Genomic DNA, 12729 nt, shown 5'->3' with positions numbered 1-12729 from the left:
TAGTAGTTTTTATGCTCCTTAGCGCTGCGACAAGGTCATCTTATCTCTATTAGCGTAACTGACCTTTGGCGGGGTAGCTACCCGTATGTTATCATTGTTTGCAGAGCAGCCCTATCTTTGTGCTGCCCTTAAGTGTACTTTTCTACATTTTTTTTGTTTCGCTTTGACTTCTTTCTGCTGTTCATACAGAGATGGGGGAAGCCTGGCTAGACACAGGCAGTTCACCACCAGTTATTAGCAGACAGTGCTTCCTAGATGTTTTGAAATCTTGGGAACAAGTTGGACATAAACTGAACATTGCAGTTAGGGGGACCAAATGCAAAAGAGGACAGAGGCTATGCAGCTGTGTAGAAGGAATTTTAGCAGGGGCAGCTTGTCTTCTGTATCTGGCCACCCTTGCAGTGTGGGGTGCTCCTATTGATAATACCCACAAGCCAAGATACCCTACATCATCCCGCCTCATATTTTCCATCCCAGTCCCAGCATTGCATTGGGCTGGTTTAATGTACTTCTGAAAACCTTGGGGTTTTGAGGCCTGCCGATACCTTGGACCTTGTGTGTGGATGGTACCGTTTTTGGCTACAGAAGGCACCATCCTTGGATAATAAGTTTGCTATGAACATATGAGGCAGCCTCCCACGAGCTGTTGCCCTCCAGATATTTTGGACTACAACTTCCATCAGCCCTGGGCCAGCATGGCTGACGTTTAGGGAATGCCATGGTTTGTACAGAAACATCTGGAGGGCCCCGGGTTGGAGAAGGCTGCTAAATAGTATGATTTCTGAGGTAAGTAACTGGGAGGTGTTTCCTCTTCCTTCCTTTGCTAATAAGCTGCACCTCAACAGCTATGAAGCGCCTTTAAAAAACAAAAACGTTGCTGAATGTTTCTATAACCCTCTAATAATTTAGAGGAGCAACCGGCTGATGCAATCGCCCGCCTGCGCCAGCGATCAGTCACCAAAGTGCGCTCGCTCGCTCTCCCTCGAGGGAGGCGGAGCCACGAGTGTGCAGGGAACCAATCGCGAGCCGTCGACTGCTATCTAGCTTCCCCGGATGTTACTCGAAGCGCCACCCGGCCTTTAATCTTCCCTTTTCAGGTGACAAGAAGAGACGCTTCTTTCGCTTCCGCGCTTGCTGAGGGGGACTGCGTGTGCGCCTGCGCTCGGTAAAGGAGGGGTCTTCCCGCCCAGCGGCCTAACTGCTGCGCCCTTCTCTCGCCGCCATCTTGTTCCTCTGGCTTCAAACCAGCGACTCCCATCCAGCCTTGAAGCGGCCGCCGGTCTCCGCCGGGAAGGAACATGGCGTGGCCCAAGCCGGGGAGAAGCCACCGCCGCGTCCTCAGCCATCCCCGAAAGGCCTCCGGAGCGGCCGGGCGACGCGGGGCTGAAGCGCTGAGGTGAGCAGCCCTGGGCGCACCCGTCACCATGGAGCCGAGCAGGGAGCGGGAGCAGGCGGCCCCTCGCCTCGGCGCTCGCCCGACCGCCTTGCCGCCGCAGCCGGAGGCCGACGCCCCGTTCTCGCTGCTGCGGCTCTTCTCGCAGCTGCTGCAGCGCCTCGTGCCAGGCCAGGCCGCTCCGCTCTTCTGGCTCCAGTCGGAGGCCCACGCCACAGGGCTGCCGCCGCTGATCGCCGTCCAGCACCAGCTGCGCCTGGTCGCCTCCTCCTCCTCCACCTACGTGCTCGGCGCTGCAGACAAGGGCTCACTGCCGGGCCCTCTCAGCGCTGCTTGGGAGGAGCTGCCCGAGCCCGGCTCCGCGCTCTCCAAGCTCCCCGAGATCCTCCAGCAGGTGCATCTGCGCGGGAGCAAGGCCGGGCTCGGCGCGCAGGACCCCGACGGAGGCTACTATAGCTTGGAGGTAGAGGAGCAGCAGCAGCCGGACTCCTGGGCCCCGAGAGACTCGTTGCCTGCGGATGGCCGTGAGGAGGAAGCTCAGGAGCACCCAGGCTCCGGGGATGCCTGCGGGCGTCCTGGTGCGGGGGATCCGTGCGGGGAGGAGGGTCTTTCCGAGGCCCCGTCCGACTCGGACTCGGACATAGAGCAAGATATCCCTGCGGTGACTAGGCCTGCGTGTCCTAACAAACTGATCGATTACATCCTAGGGGGTGCTTGCAGCGGGGAGGAGAGCGATGGGGAGGAAGAAGGCTCGGGCGGTGAAGGGGATGAAGACGACGACGACGACGGGTTTGACAGCGAAGGCTCCCTTTCCGAATCCGATGCCGCCAGCCAGGATGGGGAAAACATTCACTTGTGGAACTCCTTTTGTAGCCTGGATCCTTACGATCCTCGGAATTTCAGAGCAGCTGTTCGAACTGCTGGGAACACACCCGAGGAAGCGCCTCCTGTTGAGTCAGAGGAGGTGGAGGATACTTCCTCGTGGACTGAAAGTTCCTGGGAGGAAGATGAGTGGGAGTCCAGCAGCGTGGATGAATCGGAAAACTTGAAATTGTGGAACTCTTTCTGTAACGCTGAGGATCCTTACAACCCTTTCAACTTCAAGGCACAGTTTCAGACTGCAGAAAAGAAAGGGAAAAATGGCTTGAAAGGACCGACAGGGACAGGCCTTGGACCCTCTCAATGTAGCATCTTACTTAGCTGTCAGGTGCACCTGATCGGTAACAGAGACACTGAGGTTACGGAAAATGTGAAGCATGGTGTCCTTTCTAGAGGAAAGTGTAAGAAGAAGAAAAAGGTATGTTTTACATTGGTTTATTATGCAAGCAGGAGGTGCCATTTAAATATATGTGTGTGTATCCTTCCCAATTGACCTGTAGAGTGGCTTACCACAGAGCTAAACATATGGCTGTAGGGGGTTGTACTAGATAACCCTCAGGGTCCCTTCCAGCTCTACAATACTATGATTCTATACCAAAGTAAGTTCTGGGAGGCCTACAACAGTAATAGGGAAACTGGCCTGCCATATGTTTTGGACTACAACTCTCATCAGCCCCAACCAGCTTGGCTAGAAGTCAGGGATGATGGAGTGGTAGTTGAATGACATCTGTAGAGGTGCAAGTTCCCCATTACTGAACTATGACCTAAATTACTAAAGTTATGGTGTCACACTGTGGTAATTCCTGGCACAGCTGACTTGTTCTTTCTACTTCTTTGAAATTATTGTTCCTAAAATAGTACACTCTTTTTTTGCCCAGGACTGAGCTTAAAATAGAGTATCAAGTTGGGTATCACAAATTGGCTATCATGGGGCCAGGATAAATTTCCATAGAACTGCTTTGTAGATTAATTAATCCTGTGGCTGGAATAAGAATGTAAAATGCCTTGCAGGAATTTGTCTTTCTCTTCCACTTGCAGCACACATTGTGAAATCAAATTTGGGAGCACTGTATGTATTGGGGCATGGGATACACGTTATACCATGTTTCTTAGAAGAATGGAGATTTCCTCCAAAGCTAGCATTACACCAACAATGCAAGTTAGTACTAAAATTACAAAGCTGCACATGAAGGGGTTAAATTTGTTTCAAAGTGATTTATGCTTACTTGTCTTACTATTTCCACTTCTGTACTTGCCTTGCATTTCAGAACTTCCTTTCCCTTCCCTTCATTGCATTGTATCATATTGTAGATTCTGTAAGAATGGGGAGTTGACTCATGGGTGACAGGCTCCATGTGACTGGCAGGAGTTGTGCACCCTCTACTTTCAGTCACAATTCAGCCACACTGTTTTATCCTCCATTCTCTCCCCGCCTTCCCTTGATAAATCCCATTGATTTATGTGAAACAAAATGCTAGAAATGCTTTGAAGTAGTGCAGGTGTGGGCCTCCTTGTGCACCAGTCTGTTCTTTCAAGCCTCCAGTCTGTTTGGGTTAACAATGATTAGCTGCCATGGCTTTCTGAGGAATTTAATACAATTACTTGACTCATGCTTTGTTTGCTTAATGTTGTTCTGTCACACCTAGCTTTCCTAGGAGAATGCTGTAGTGCAAAATTATTGTTAATCCTCGTGGATACTTAAACTTAGCACTGTTCAATGTAGAAACCTCAGAAAGGATAACTCTTCTGTGACACATTAGAATGCAGTATCCATCTATGTAGTCATGTTTGAAACAGTCTGTTTTGCTGTAGTTATTTATGTTGCTCAGCAAAATAGCTAGCAGGTGCATGTAATTGCAGCAGAATAAACACTTTCAGGGTCTTCAGAACTGACAAATACATGTTTTTAAATCAGGAAACTTACTCTATTTAGGAATAGGGCAAGTGGCCTTAAGCTAGGACAAGCTGGAACTTTGCATTCATTTAGTTGTGTTGCTATTTGTTTATGCGTTCCCCATGATGTATTACCTTAAAATTCATTGTACAGTTACAACAAAATCAGGATAATTATCACAAAACTTCTGTTGTTTTCTTTATTTAAAAGGGAGTATTTATAATTAGATCAAAATTCTTTTCTAGGCAATGGCTATAACTTTTAGTTTTTAATCCTTCTTTTTCTTCAAGTAGCTCCAGTGCATGGTTCCTCCTAATTTATATTATATTTCATTTATATTATCCTGTATGATAGGTTAGACAGAGAGATAGTGATCAACCCAGTCTTCCCAGGCCTAGTTTTGCAGCCTACACTTGTTTTTTCTGACTCCTGTTATAAAGCGAGGGGGTTGGACTAGATGATCTGGTCCCTTCCAACTTTACAAGTCTATGATTCTATGAAAATATAAGTAGACTATGCAATAACATGAGAATGATAAAGTGGTTAATAAACTATTTCTAAAATCTGCACCATTTAAGTAAAACTCTGTGACCCTGATGTGCTACTTGAGCTTTGGTTTGCATTAATGTCAGTGTTCTCCTGAGAGATTTATGTTGTGGGTGTCATAGGCTGCAATCCAAGCCCCCTTTGTGTCTGGCTTGGGTGGGTGAAGGATGTTGGACTGGGTGGAGACATCTCTTCAGCTAACCCTGCTGCCATGGCGCTCCTTGTTTCACCCACCTTCAGCATCTCTGCCAGTGGTGACATGCAGAAAGCCCCAAAATGGCATTCTGGCACAGAGAGGGGTTGAAGGGCTGTCACATGACAGCATTTGACTGATTTAGGTGTGAATGCAACACCAGCTTGTCATAACAGCTTGTCTGTCCCTTCCACTTCGGTTCTGAGCCAAGGTTGGGATTGCCTTGCCTAGCTGAACTTTGATATCAAGGATTGCAATACAGTTAGGAACTAAGGGATGTTTAGCAAAAAAATATGCATAATAGTTCATGGTGCCTAGATATACATGGATTACCTTTCTGTTAACAAAACATAGAATTTCAGAAATCCCTGGAGTGGTGAAATTACACATTTTAACTCAACCTTCCCTGTAAATCGCTCACAGTGACTTCTCTCAAAACAAATTCAGCCCCCTTGTGTATTTCTTTCTAGTGACACAGTAAACGAACAAGGATCTGTGTGCAATATATACCTTAATGTTACATGACCTGGTAATGGTGCCCTGGAGGATACCTTGGAATGATGTAAATGGCAAGAAAGCATAAAGCAGAGGCAGAAGCTGATGTAACTATCTAGGATTCTTGTGTCTCACTTTTTGAATGAAGATTATTATAAACTTTAAGGGACCTGATATTATAAAATATGTATGGGTGTGTATTACATGCTCTAATCTTGACAGATTAAGGAATTTAAGTATTAAATTCATGATTTCTAGCTGTAAAATTGCCTAACAAGCAGTGTTTGCAGTGCTGTTTGAAGAAAAGGGGGAAAGGGCAAGCAGCCATGTTAGTCCTTAGAGAGAAATCCACAAGTAACACTAGGGTAATAACGTTATTAGGCCTAGTTAAATGGTCACAGTAAAGTAAAAACCTTTCAGATTAATAAAAAATATTTATCAGAATGGGAAGAAAAAGACATTGCTTAGCAAGATGAAAAAGTCCTAGTCTGCACAGCAGTTCGTAATAATAGACTGATCCCTTTGATGTATCTTGGACAGCCATACACAGTGGTACCTCTGTTTAAGAACAGCCCTGTTTACAAACTATTTGGTATACAAACTACGCAAAACCGGAAGTAGTGTTCCCGTTAGTGAACTTTACCTCGGTTTATGAACAGAAGCCGAACGGTGGAAGGGCACGGACGACGGGAGGCCTCATTAGGGAAAGCACGCCTTGGTTTAAGAATGGCTTTGGTTTAAGAATGGACTTCTGAAACGGATTAAGTTCGTAAACCGAGGTACCACTGTAGTCGTAAATGTTTTTAATAAATGGTCTCTTCTGACACAGTTGATTCATACTGGCCTTGGAAGGAGACCAACATTCGAGATTGGTTCTGTGTGTTCATCTATAGTGCTGTGAGTGCATTGTTGTCAAGCTGGGGAAAGATTTCATAACACATCAGAATTTAAATGTGAGCTTTGCTGACTTCCATCATATGACGTCTGGAAACTTCCTTCATAACTATCTGCAAGTTGGGTAGGTGTGGCTTGGCCAAAATGGCCTTGTGGATCAAATGGAAAGGCCCGGCAAGCCTAATTAAAACAGCAGGCCAGCGGTTCAGTATTGTTCATGGCTGCTATCCATTGTGCCCCTTAACCCACAAGCACTGATCTCTTTAATACACATGAAAATGAATAAAATGTATTGCACAAATGTCACAGTTTAGTCCTCTCACCTAGGTGATAAATACTTGGTAACTGCGTATTTATATTTTTCCTTTACTGTGCTTTAAAAACAAACGTAGAATTAAAATAGATGCTATTTAAATGCAAGTTGATTATTTGATCTAACTTTGTCTCATGTAGGTGACCTTCCTTGAAGAAGTTACTGAGTATTATGTGAGCAATGAGGAAGATCGGAAAGGACCCTGGGAAGAATTTGCACGTGATGGGTGCCGGTTCCATAAGCGAATTCAAGAAACTGAGGCTGCTATTGGATATTGCTTAACAATGGAGCACAGGCAGCGAATATTTAATAGACTCCAGGAAATGTTGTGAAATTATGTTTTCTAGCACCTTAATAAAGTATAAAAATAAAAGGGTAATGCATTTTAATGACACATGAGCTTCTTATTACAATGGCAGCTGCCTACATGATGTAAAAGTTGGGGGGCAGTAGTAATTTAATGCTGCATCTCAGTACTCTGCAACAGATAATGCTGTATGTGTATGGATGCAGGCTCCATTTGGTATCGTCAGGCATGATTAGTGCATAACTGTTCCCTTCTAAAGCCAAGTGTATCTGCTTTGGCAGAAGCCAATCCAGAGATGCTTCTCTCTGCATTTGCAAAGAGTGCTCTCTCACATATAAGAAAGACAAATGTATGAGTGTGGATTTTTTGCACTTTTTAAAAGGGAAAATATTTTGAAGTATATTTATTGGGTTTGGAACCCATCAATGCAGTTCTGATTTAAAGTTTGCATATTGCAGTCTATTATTTTTTATTTAGAGCTTGTGTATAATAGAAATTGCAAATCTTATAATAGTACAGTGGTACCTCGGGCTGCAGACGCTTCAGGTTACGTGAATTCGGGTTGCGCACCGCGCTGAACCCGGAAGTACCAGAACGGGTTACTTCCGGGTTTCGGCACTCACGAATGCACAAAAGCACTGAATCGCAACCCATGTGTGCACAGACGCGGCGCTGTGGGTTGCGAACGTGCCTCCCACACGGATCACGTTCGCAGCCCGGGGTTCCACTGTATATCATTCTTGAATCAAACATTGCCCATCCTATATGTATGTATTTCTCATACAGTCTCTAATGTTCAAAAAGACAAGAATGATACATGTTTGTTACATCTTTAGTTTTAAAGTATTTGCTTGTTCCAAGTCATTTGCAATAATCTGCCTCTCAAACTGTACCATACTTGTCTCTTATGATCAACAACCTGGATTTAGGCTGCTGAAAGATGGTAACTGTAGTGTCACTCTTAAGAATGGATTGCTTAAATTCTAAGACAGTTCTGCTTATACTTCTTGGACAGTGCCCAGCTAACACATCCTGTTAGTGCAAGGAATTCTGCTTATATAATAGGATTTCCCCCCCTCCTCCCCCACCTGCACCTAATGCCATCCCCAAATTACTCTGGAGGGTTGGGGGAACCCCTACAACAGATTTAGGGGGCAGTATCATTGGCACAAGTGGAAATTCTTACACTGATGGGACTGTGACATAGCATTCTTTTGGCTACAACCCCAATTCACACAGGCACCTATAATCAGCTGAGCACTGTGGAAAGAATAAAGCAAGATGTTAATTTGATTAGTGTCTGCTCTAGTACACAGATATATCTACACTCATAGTAAATAGGATTTAGTCGTTAACAATTTGTAATTCCCATCAGCTATGATGTTTACAAAAAATCAGTATTAATGCAATTGTTCACAATAGCATCATAACTGGTTGTAAGTCTAATTCAGCAGCTAATTCTTAATGCATTCATGTGATTTGGGATGCATCACGTTATGTAGCTATTGGTTAAAAATTCTGTTTGTGTTACCAAGAGTTGGATGCGTGTTTGCATTACAAACAATGACTTCATGGCCTAGATAAAATAGCTCAGAGTCCAGAGATTTTGGAGTAAAGCTCAGTATGCTACTCTTAATAGTACAACTAAAAATAGTGCTCTGTTCCTTCTGATTTAAAGCCACACAAACATTAATTGGAACCATTTTGCCCTATTTATACCCTGAACTTTTTCAGTTGTAAATTCTAATTGGATAAGCAGTTCTCTTTACAAAAATAAATCAATATAATACACATGGAGGGAGGTGTTTCTGATACAGAGGTGTTTTTGATTTTTTACAGCTTTCATTCACAGTATGCTTTATTTTAGACAATGCTTATTTTGAAGTATTTTTTAAGCAGGTTGAGTTGTCAGCAGTGGCCTGCTGTAGAATTTCATTAATCGATCTGGATGTGTTCTATGACTGCAATCCTGTATACATTTCCCTGGGACTAAGTAAAATCTGAACTCTGGATTAGGCTAAATGAGGAGGGGCAAGGGAATCTTTCTCTTTTAAGGGCTGCATTCATTTGGAGGTAATATGAGAATAGATGCTAGCAATTGTAGCCTCCCTCTTTTCCCTAGCAAAGTGCATCTCCCATCTCCCTGTGTTCAGCTCATTACAAAGTGGCAGGGTCATCTTTCTATAGATTAATGATTACACTGAAAATAGAAAATCTTCCCACTTTGATACTATTTTAATTACTGTTTTTTACTAGTCACCTGCAGAATACTGGGTAGAAAGGAGATTCTGGTTCTCAATTTGAAGCCATAAAAACAGGACAGCAGACTTCCTGAAATAGAATTAGTCCATTCTCTTTCTGTAGAAACATTTAATGGTGCTAAATGTGGCAATGAAGTATGTCTTTCAGCTCGTTTTTCCCCCCTGAACAGCAAGTCATGAAAACCCACTACTTCTAAAACTTTAAATCAAAACCGTAATTGATCAGAATTTTATTTTTATATTGTTTTAGGAAGGCAAAGTTAAGAGCTAGATAACCTTTCACTTTATACAGATTTAAGTGAATTTGATTGTATCTCATTGGGATTTTATATTTAAAGTTATATTTCTGTATATAATAAAACAATTTCCAACTAATCTGTAAAAGTAATAAATACTTTGCAAGCTACTTTCCTGTTGTCTGGACTATTGATATATAGCTCTTGTAATGGAAGAATGGGGGCAACTGGTGGTTTCAGAGCTGTGCATTGCCTATGGAAAAACACTTATATACTATACAATATACTATATAAAAACTAGTATTTGGGAATCGGCACAACAGCTTATTTAGTATTAATAATGAGTGTGTTATTAAGTTTGGTTCCGTTCCCTCCCTCCCTCCCACCAATTGATTGACCTTCAGCTAGGCCTTGCTTTCCCTGTGCATATATCCCAACTGCCCAGATGGCTTTAACATGGATAAAGGTAAAGGTACCCCTGCCCATACGGGCCAGTCTTGACAGACTCTAGGGTTGTGTGCCCATCTCACTATAGGCCGCGGGCCAGCGCTGTCCGCAGACACTTCTGGGTCACGTGGCCAGCGTGACAAGCTGCATCTGGCAAGCCAGCGCAGCACACGGAACGCCGTTTACCTTCCCGCTGGTAAGCGGTCCCTATTTATCTACTAGCACCTGGGGGTGCTTTCGAACTGCTAGGTTGGCAGGCGCTGGGACCGAGCGACAGGAGCGCACCCCGCAGCGGGGATTCGAACCGCCAACCTTTTGATCGGCAAGTCCTAGGCGCTGAGGTTTTAACCCACAGCGCATAAGTGGGATAAAAATGTGTCCTGTCCTCTATGACTCTCTTTCTAGGCATGCCACTTCAAATACCATGTTCACTTTTCTCCTCTCCACTAACCTGCCCATCTCTGATCATATCAAAGAAGAAGCAGTTCAGTCTCCTTGTGGCAGTCATGTTGTGAGCACTGCCTCTGAAGAGGTGGGGAAAACAATGAATCTGCTAGTTAAGCCAAATGAAATGCTACAAAATGTGCCAATAACTCTATAAGTCCTCTAGAAGGCACGTTAAACTTAGAACCAGTTTGGTACAGTGGTCCAAGTGTCAAGACTAGGAGCTGGGAGAGCAGGGTTCCAATTCCCACTCGGTCAGGAAGCTTACTGGGTGGCCTTGAGCCAGTCACTGCCTCTCAGCCTAACCTACCTCACCGGGATTGTGAGGATAAAAGAAGGGGTGGGGTGGGGGGTGGAAGACGCATGTACACCTTCTTGAGCTACTTAGAGGAAAGGTTGGGACAAGATGACCCTTGGGGTCCCTTCCAACTCAACAGTTATATGATTCTATAATATAGAAGGAGCTTTAAATTGACCAAAGTAGCAGAACTGAGATCAGCAAAAAGTCTGAGGTTTAGGAAATTGTTTCTGTGTAGGAATGGGCTGATTTTGGAGTTCCTTCACACTGTGTGTGCATGTGTGTGTAATGTGTAAATTACACACTTGGATTTGTAGGAGCAAATTTGTCATATCCAGAATAGGTTGGCGCTTCCTGCTGAGTGTACACTGATGGCAGACTCAGGTTTGCTACGATGTAATAATAAGAATAAGAATAAGAATAATAAATAATTTATACCCAGCCACTCTGGGCAGCTTCCAACAAAATATTAAAATACAATAGTGCGTCAAACATTAAAAGCTTACCTAAGCAGAACTGCCTTCAGATGTCTTCTAAAAGTCTGGTAGTTGTTTTTCTCTTTGACATCTGGTGGGAGGGCGTTCCACAGGGCAGGTGCCACTACTGAGAAGGCCCTCTGCCTGGTTCCCTGTAACTTGGCTTCTTTCAGTCGGAGAACCGCCAGAAGGCCCTCGGCGCTGGACCTCAATGTCCGGGCGGAATGATGGGGATGGAGACGCTCCTTCAGGTGTACTGGGCCAAGGCCGTTTAAGGCTTTAAAGGTCAGCACCAAGACTTTGAATTGTGCTCAGAAACATACTGGGAGCCAATGTAGGTCTTTCAAGACCGGTGTTACGCGGTCTTGGCGGCCGCCCCCAGTCACAAGTCTAGCTGCTGAATTCTGGATTAGTTGTAGTTGTAATGTGTGAAATGGCCCAAGATGCTGAAAAACTGGAATGGCAGAATATGGGGACCAAGGAAGGGAAAGGGTTAATCCAATCTATGTTCATCACAAGCCTTCATAAAGCATGATCTCAAGGGAATAAAAACACCATGCACGCACAAAGCATTGTAAGGCTGAAAGCTAGATTCGGTGAGGTTTGTGTATCTAAGGGTGAAAATGACTATGTCCACAAGGTGGCAATAGCCACCTTTTAGTTACAAAATCCAGTGCTGATGCTCTCCCTAGAGAGGTTCACCTGGGGCCTTTAGGTGTCAGGTGAAAATGTTCCTCTTCAGGAAGGCCTTTAGCTGGTTACCATCCAATACCCTTTTAAATGTGTTGTGGGAGTGGGGAATTCTTGATTTGTTTTTGCTCTTATTATTTATTCTGTGTTTTTTATATTGTATTTTTTTATGTTGTGAGCCACCCTGAAATCTACAGATGAAGAACAGTATACAAATTTAATAAATAAATAAAAAATCTTAAAAGCAACCAAGTAGGTTCGAGATCCTAGGAGGGTATTATCAAACACTAAATATATATGAAAATACGAGTGCTCTAAAACTATCATCTTGCAATTCCTATGATGTTGCTGAGAAAGGCAGAAGCCAAAAGGTTTAACTAAACAATTGCAAATCTGTCTCCGTGTGGTCATTCACATATAAATATTCATGCCTTTTTAAAAACAAGCTGATTTTTATTGTTTTCCAATAAACATTAACATCAAATTTAGTTAACAACAGCAACATCAAACACTAAGAAGAGGAATGTTCAGTTCATTCATGAGCTCCAGAAATATTCCGACAACCATGGATGTAGCTTTGTGCATCAACATTTCCACACAGTGGTGGACTTTTAAGTCATTAGGAACCATAATTCTGATGATGCCACAACATGTCTTGCTGGGAGCAGTGACTAAGTACTATGTATACCTTACCTACCAGCCAGAACACACAACATTAACCCATCGTCTCCTATGCTAACTTGGAGGTGGACTTTTTCACTGGTAGTACCAGGGTGGTGGAATGGTCTCACTGCTGAAATATGAGAAGTCCCATCAGAATTGACATTCTGCTGGCTCTGGAAGACACACCTGTTTAGACAAGCATTCCTTTGATTGCCTGACTTGAACCTCCTGTTTTAATTGCTGTTTTAACTTTTTAAATTGTTGTGTTGTTTAAACGGGGTTGTTATAATTGCATATTTT

General features: G+C 43.9%; 1 protein-coding gene across 1 annotated transcript; it reads left to right on the top strand.

The window, feature by feature from the left end:
* Nucleotides 1-998: 998 nt before the first annotated feature.
* On the top strand, nt 999-9581 carry PPP1R15B (protein phosphatase 1 regulatory subunit 15B). The gene is made up of 2 exons (XM_028734256.2): nt 999-2690; nt 6748-9581. The coding sequence occupies exons 1-2, from the start codon at nt 1425-1427 to the stop codon at nt 6937-6939; spliced, it is 1458 nt and encodes a 485-aa protein (XP_028590089.2). The 5' UTR covers nt 999-1424; the 3' UTR covers nt 6940-9581.
* The last annotated feature ends 3148 nt before the right edge of the window (nt 9582-12729 follow it).

This window comes from Podarcis muralis, chromosome 5 (genome assembly GCF_964188315.1).
Source record: "Podarcis muralis chromosome 5, rPodMur119.hap1.1, whole genome shotgun sequence".
Lineage (NCBI taxonomy): Eukaryota > Metazoa > Chordata > Lepidosauria > Squamata > Lacertidae > Podarcis > Podarcis muralis.
Note: the sequence above shows the minus strand (reverse complement) of the source record. Positions and strands in the feature narration are given on the sequence as shown.

Bases quoted from the DNA above. Each gene is read 5' to 3' on its own strand.
- PPP1R15B (XM_028734256.2), top strand. From the start codon at position 1,425: ATGGAGCCGAGCAGGGAGCGGGAGCAGGCGGCCCCTCGCCTCGGCGCT. The intron at 2,691-6,747 runs GTATGTTTTACA...TGTCTCATGTAG, and splicing joins AGTGTAAGAAGAAGAAAAAG to GTGACCTTCCTTGAAGAAGT.